This window comes from Leucopleurus acutus (genome assembly GCF_964270905.1).
Source record: "Leucopleurus acutus genome assembly, chromosome: 6".
NCBI lineage: Eukaryota > Metazoa > Chordata > Mammalia > Artiodactyla > Delphinidae > Leucopleurus > Leucopleurus acutus.
In genome coordinates, this window is record NC_139149.1 from 710357 (window position 1) to 717928 (window position 7572).

The 7572-nt window shown below is 56.6% G+C and overlaps 1 protein-coding gene across 1 annotated transcript; it reads right to left on the reverse strand.

The window, feature by feature from the left end:
- Positions 1–283: 283 nt before the first annotated feature.
- On the reverse strand, positions 284–2650 carry TMEM185B (transmembrane protein 185B). The gene has a single exon (XM_082841694.1). It carries the CDS (start codon positions 2570–2572, stop codon positions 1520–1522), a length of 1053 nt encoding a protein of 350 aa, XP_082697820.1. The 5' UTR covers positions 2573–2650; the 3' UTR covers positions 284–1519.
- Positions 2651–7572: the final 4922 nt, after the last annotated feature.

Here is a 7572-nt window from a genome sequence, read left to right on the forward strand (position 1 = left end):
ACGTGGTGACCTCGGGGCAGTTCTACGTGACTAAACTGAGCTGCGGCACCCTCAGGCTTCCAGGGACCCAGGTTCCCATGGGTGGCTTTGCTGCTAGCGTGTCCTCTCACCAGGTAAATTGTTTACTTAATTCATACGGAGCGCAGCTGAGATCATTTTTGCTAGGTTGCTAGTAAGAGAAACAGGTTCCCTCCAGCCTTCTCCCCAGTAATAACATCAATACTCCTTTTAATTTTAACCTTCTTTTGGAAGTATTTATTTGTTCTCAGTCAGAAGAACATTCCTCTCCCAGGATCTGGTTTTTGCCCTTCTGATTCCCTGGTACCACCAGTACCTAAAGCAAAATTAAAAAAATAACCTGAACTATTACTTCCCTGTCGCTGCCAGACCAAAACGTTTGGACCTTAAAACAATCCTTGATCCTGCTGACCACTTCCGGTTAAGGCCGCTCTCTCCAGCTTTCCAATGACAGGTACCAACACCACTTTATATCATGGCCAACTAATATTCTAAGATTCTTAGAAATGGACAAACCACCTGCTTCTTTTGGTTGTTCCTGAAGAGAAGAATTCAAGGTGCTAAGTAAGTGTCACTTTAGGCTCTGGTACCACACTGGAGCATGTCACGTGTTCCCAAAGGATGGGGCTCCTTCCAAGAGAGACCTCCAAGCTGTGCAGACGGAATCATCTAACACCTGAACATGAAGATCCTTGGGACTTCCAACCCCCATACTCACACCTAGAATTTTAATAAGACCCCATGCCAGGTACATATTCATGTTTTAAGCAATCTTTAACAACATCTGCAGTAGACATGTATCTTCACATATAAACTTAAAAAAATACTTTAACATAATACACCGTACTGCACAGAACTAGAATTCAACATGTTACAGTGCTAAAATAGTCATATAAATATCATATATGGATGTATTCACTGCATTAGAAAAATTCACCTATTAGGCTATTAAAAACCAGTATCAGCAAAACCCAAAGAAAAACCATTCTAACAGTAGGAACGCTAAAAATAACAACTATGAGGCTTATATGCAAGTGGTGGGAAAGAGGATTCTTTACATCTGCTACTGTCACAACAGGCACAATCTGAAATAGTTTTACGTTAGCAGTGTATAAAAATACTTTTCAAAACAATACTTTTGATAGGTACAGTACCACTTTTAAAAAAACCCAGCTGTGTCGTCACTCCATTTGAGGACCTACCTAAACAATTCTATTTACTGCTCTCAGCGAGCTCGCAAACACCAGCCTAGAGAACAAGCTCCTCACATATGGAGGCACACTGCACGCACACACGGCTGTACCGTCAAAAAACCTCCTACATCTCTGGTGAATACTGATGAGTCACTGACAGGCATCAATCTCAAACAAGGCATGAAATGATGTCTGGAGCCTGCTTTCAGTTACAGGTTTGGCATGGATGAGCAAAAGAGGACAAGGGAAGGTGGATTTTGTGTGTATACGGTTTCTCTTCCACTAGCGGACAGCCCCAGAAGACGGGTTTAATCTGGCATATCAATACTTAGCTTGGGGGGTGGGGGAACATATTTTCCCGGGCTCTGGGTTATCACCACCCTGGCCTTCTTTCCAAACATCGGAGCGATTTTAGGCGCTTCTGGAGCCGCCGTTTCTTCAGCATCTTCACTATCTTCATGATGGAGATCATAGGAAATGTTCCCATATTCTCTTAAAAATGGGAAAACTTCGAGCAGGAACTGACAGAAATCTCTGCGAATACCAAACCACCAGTGGTTGCCCCCTTTCCGCCTAAACGTGGTGGCCGTCAACGTGATTAACGAAAGCCAAAGGGGGACGAATATGGAGATGAAGGAGAACGCGTTGTGGCCGTCCAGCCTGTGCACCAGCAGAACCTCGAAGGTGAGCAGGGGCACCACGATCGTTATCCAGCTGACGGCCATGGTCACATGTGTTCTGCGCTGCTCGGCAACCACATCCAGGGAGCGCAGAAACAGGAGGGACCAGACGATGTAATACAGGACCACCAGGCAGAGGAACGACATGAGGATCCAGAGGGGCACAAACACCACCAGCCACGGCCAGTGGATGATCCGGTCCAGCCTCAGGGCGATGAAGATGAACTGCAGGATGTTGACGGAGCACAGGATCTCCAGCTCCAGGGACCGGTCGTGTCGGAAGCCCCACACGCAGGCGGCCACGGACACGGGGGACACGAAGAAGAGCGGCATGAAGACCAGCAGCCAGAAGTGGGTCCCCCGCTCCACCCTGTCGCAAACCAGGACCTCGAACATGAGCAGCAGCAGATGGATGCCCACGGCGATCAGCATGGCCTTGAACTCCACGCAGGCTTCCCCCTCCGCGCGGTAGCGCGGGTTCCGCGCCCAGACGCCCGCGCCCACCGAGGCGCCCGCGAGGACCAGGAGCTTCCACAGCCAGATGGGGGCGAACACGGCCCAGTAGCTCCACTGGATGACGCCGTCCAGGCGGAGGGGCAGCAGCACGGAGAAGAGCAGCAGGCAGGCGTAGATGAGGAACTTACTCGGGTTGAAGTCCTGGAACAGGCCCCTGGGGTTCATGGCGAGGCCGCTGCCCGCTCCCCGGCGGGCGCCGCGTCTGCGCCGTTCCCGGCCCGCCGCTTCCCCCGCCGGCCCGCGACGGCTCTCGGCGGGCAGCAGCCGGGAACCGGCCGGGAGCAGCTTCCGGCCCGCGGCGCCGAGGAGCCGGAACACGTGCGCGCGCGGTCACGTGGCTCGGCCGGAAGCGCGTTGGGCGGGGCGGGGCGTGGGCGCCCGCCCTCCCCCGGCGACCGGCGGGGCTGGCCGGCGCGGAGTCGGCGAGCGGGCTCCTCTCTCCGCCCCGGTGCCCGCCTTCACCCCGTACCCATTTGCAAAGCAGCTACTGCGTGTGGCGCCGGGAGGTCGGGCCGGGCGACTGGGGCCGGGTGCCTGGCGCGCTGCTGACGCCGCGGCCGGCCCGTTGGCAGCGAGCGGGCCGCGACCTCGGGCGGACGCTTCCTGGCGGCGCCGGGAGCAGGGAGGTGGGAGTGAGCTCACATCCTCCGGGCCGGGGCAGGGGCGGGGCCGAGGAGCGGTGGGCGCGGCCTGCCGCGGGTGCCCCACCCTCGCCCGCTGCCGACCCAGGGGCTCCTGCCCCGCCGGGGAGGCTTGGCGCCGAGCGCGCTGCGGCGGGGAACGGTGGGGGCGCGAGGCCGGTCGCGTGTGGGGGGTTGCGAGCGGGGCAGTGGGTGCCGTGACTGTGAAAGCGCTGGGCGGGCGTGCGCGCGCACGTTAGGTGGCGGGTCTGTGCCTGTGCCGGGGTCGGGGGGGCCCCGTGGGTGCGGTCTGCGCCGGGAGCGGGGTGCGGCGCTGTGCCTGGAACGGACGGCTTCGGGGCCGGGCCCCACCTGGCGGGGCACCGGCAGTCGGGCTGCCACGGTCCAGTCTCGGGAGCTGGCTTCCCCCAGTCGGCATCCACGTGCTGTTGGTGAGGCCGGGTGCGGACCCCTCCCAAAGCTCTCCCAGAGCTTCACCACCCTCACCTCAGCCGCGGCAGCCGGGCGTTCTCGGGAAGGGCCTCCCGGCCGAGTGAGCCCTGCCAGGCCTCAGGGTTCAGCCCCGCTCCCAGACACGTGTCTTCAGGGCCCCTGATTTGTGAGGAGCCCCTTGGGAGTCATTGTGGGGAGGCCGTTAGCTGAGTGGGGTGCCAGCCTCTCGCCCCCAACCCCTTCCTCCCATCCTGAGTCGCTCGAACATGTCTGTCCGGCACCTTGGATTTTCTTCTACTGTTCCCTTTCAGAAAGGGATTTGTCAGCTAAAACAAAATTTTTAATTCCAAACCCCTCTACCAACCCTCCACCAACTATGAAGTGGGCTAATAGAAGCACTTGGGACCGTTTTGAGGATGAGATGAATGAATACATGGAAAACACTTTGCATTTAAAGACATGTGAGATATCGATGTTACCACAGTGGGGGAAGTAAAGCCTCCAGAGGGGAGGGGCCGGCTGGCAGCTCCGCAGGGAGGTGGTGGCCCAGCCAGGTCCTCTGGACCCTGTTGAGACAGGCAGGAATCCTGTGGCCAGATGACCTCAGGGCCTTTGCTGCCGGCTTTGTGGCAAAGATGGGAGTTTGGAGGGTGTTTGCTCCTCGCTGCGGCTCCTCAGGCGCCTGGTTCTCCTCGTCCAGGTAGGGGGATCTTGCCATGGCCCCTCGCCATCTGATGTGTCCTTGCTGCCCCCCTCCTGAGAGCGGTCAGAGCCCGCTTCCGGGTTTGAGGTGGGGCCACAGGGAAAGGGCTGCTGTCTGCCGGCCCCTCAGCCAGCTCTCCCGGGCCCCCAGGCCTGGGCCCTCTCTTCTGTACATGGACGCTTCTCCTTGGCTGTTTTCCCTAATGTGGCCAGTCTCTCAGGGGCCTGCTCTTGTTCTTTTTTTTTTTGGCCGGGCCACGAGGCGTGCTGGACCCTAGTTCCCTGACCAGGGATCGAACCCAGGCCCCCTGCAGTGGACGCGCAGAGTCCTAACTACTGGACTGCCAGGGAAGTGTCTGCCCTTGTCTTCATGTTGACCGTTAAAGCTAACAGATTGTTGGCTCTGTGCCAGGGGCTGGCGACCCAGCCACCCGTGAGGCTGGCACGCACCTCAGAGCGTAAAGGCTTTCATTTACAGAGCGCGCGCGCGCGCGTGCGTGCGTGTGTGTGTGTCAGTGCCCGGGTCCCCCAGCGCAGGCCTGCCATGATGAGTCAGAGTGGGGACGTGAGATGTGTCCCCATCCCACCACCTCACCGTGAGTCCACCTCACGGTGGACTCTCAGTTTCCAGTTGTGGCCATCACAGCTTGCTGCAAACGTAGCAGCTGACAACGGTGCCTGTGGGTCGGGAGTCTGGGCGTTGGGTGCTCAGCGTGTTCTCTGCTTGAGTCTCACGGGCCGGAATCGAGGACTGCGGTCCCTTCTGGAGGCTCTGGTGGGAATCGGCTTCCAGGTTCATTTAGCTTCTCTGAGTTCAGTTCCCCGGAATGTGTGTGGGACTGAGGTTCCCATTTCCTTGCCAGCCGTCAGCTGAGGATGGCTCTCAGCCACCCGCATCCCTGGTCGGTGACCCCTTCACAGCCACCGATGTTGGGCTGAGTCCTTCTCCCACTGTTGAATCTCTCCGGCTCAGCCTCCTGCGGCCTCTCTGCTGCCTGCCTTTTCTGTTTTTAAGGACTCGTGTGACTGCGTTGGGCCCAGCTAGATGGTCAGTCCCACCGCCCCAACCCTGAGCAGCTGGGACTAGGGCAGGAGTCTGGGTGGGACCACAGCCCCCTGGCCCCAGGAGGCAGGATCCCCCCGCTGAATGTCCTCCAAGTAGGTGGCTGGGGCAGGGGGGTGACCTGGACAGAAAGCCCAGGGACATCTTCCCTTTCAGGCCCGTTTGGATTTGCTTACATCGGCTTCTTCACAAGGAGGCCGCAGCCCACCTGGCCCTTCGTGTCACCCTCGGCGCTCCAGTGCCCCTTGTCCCCCATCCCCCAGGCTAGCGTGCAAATCCTGGCGCTGCTGTCCCTTAGCTCCGTGACCTTGGCAAGCAGCCCAGCCTCCGGCCCCCATCTGTGAGATGGAGATAACCTCACAAAACTGTGAGCGTAAAACGAAACAATGTGCTCACTGATCCTGCCCCGTGGGCGGCTGTCGTTGCTGTCTTGGCCGTAAAGGAGGCATCCCTCCTTCGGGAAGCCTGTCCTCCCTGCTGTGCGATCAGTCCCGGGGTTCACAGCACTCTCCTTGCTCGCCCGGCTGTCCCTGGCACCCTCTGCATCTCCCAAGGGCAGGGCCCCATCTTTCATGTCCGTATCCGCAGTTTCTAGCACAGGCCTGTACACAGTAAACGTGTCCAGGAAAGCACAGGCGGGCAGGAAGGACGCAGCTGATGTGGCATCTTTTCCACATGCTGAGCAGCGGGCCAGAACAGCTTGTGAGCCCAGAGGTGCTGGGTTTGCAGGGAGGGGTCTGGGCTCCCACGAGGACACCTTGGAGCAGCTCAGCCCCTCATACCTGCGCCGGGCTCAGTATTTCAAAGCTCTGTGTCATCTGAAGCTCGTGTGGTAGCAGAGGTGCGACTCTCATTTCACAGGTGGGGAAACTAGACGCGACCACAGTCTTCTGCTGAACTTGCAGCTGCAGACTTTATTCTGAGCCCTGCTGTTGGCTCCGCTGGTAGCCCGGCCTGTGCGGTAGCTCAGTCTGGTGAGAATGGCCCTGCTAAAGACCCAGACTCTGGTTGGGACCCCTGGAGACTTAGCCTCACGTTTTAGCAGCTTCTCCTCAACTAGTGTATTCATTTAACAGATATGTATCGAGCATCTGCCCCGTGCCCTGGGCCCCGTCCTGACATGGGATGCAGCACTGCTCAGCTCCGACCGCTTCTCCCATGCAGGCCCCTTCCCAGTTCAGGAGTCACCTCCTCCAAGAAGCCCTCCCTGACCAGCCCCTCCTTACATACATCACCCTGTTCTGTTTCTCCTGTTTCCTATATGGTCACTAAATACATGCTCACTTTAGGAAAATCCAGAAAGTGAAGAGTTGTTTAGAGAGAGAGAAAACTCTGGTCTTACTACCTACAAAAAATCCATATTAACATTTTAGTGTAGTTCCTTCCAGCTGGTCATGTCTGCAAAGACATGTCATTATCCACATGCCATTTTATTCTGCTTTTTGGTTTGACACGAATTCTGTGACTCACTTATTTACACGTCTCTGGATCACGCACCGAACAATTGATGGTGTCTTACAGGCGCCGTCAGCCTGTGTTGAAACTCAGCTCTTCCAAAGGGGTCCTGTTTGCTTCTGACGGTCACCTGGGGGCACTGCCAACTCCAGAAGACTTTGCATTAAATTTCAGATAAATTCGGTTACAGCATTTGCTCGAGGTGTTTTCAGACCACATCTGTAGCGCAAACTCAGACTCCACCCTGCGTGAGTCCTGGCTTGTTCTGTGTGTTCCCTCCCCACACCCGGGGCCAAGGTCGACACACCATTTCTGTCTGACAGGGCTGTTTATCATTCCCCTTTTGTGCAGGGAACAGCCCCTTGGGGTCCCAGCTTTACTTAGAATCTGCCTCTTACTAGCTACCCCATGCTGGGAATTCTTTTTCCTTCCTGGTGCATGAGACAGCGGTGTGTCTTATAATCAACGGTGTCTTCAGTGTGATGAAATATACCACAAAGAGAAGCGCGTCTCAGATGCCCGTAAACACATCTTTATGAGCACCTATGTAATGGCTGCACATTGCCTCCCGGGGTTGCCTGCTGTCCTCTCCTAGTCCCTTCTGTGTCTTGGGGTAATTTGTGTTCTTTTCTGCGGTCTTTCTTACTCGACACAGCTTCCTCTGCACTCAGATGATTTCTTTCAGGTAATTCCTGGGAATCGAATTGCCAGACTGAAGAAATGAATATTCCAAAGACCCTTGACACATAAAGCCTAGTGTTTTTGGAGGCTGATTTTTTTTCCCTTTCTTCTGTGTCATCTTTGCAGAAACAGAGTTGGTGCGAATCTGCCTGTACTGGCAGCAGCTGGCCGAGTGCTTTAGGGCTGGGAAA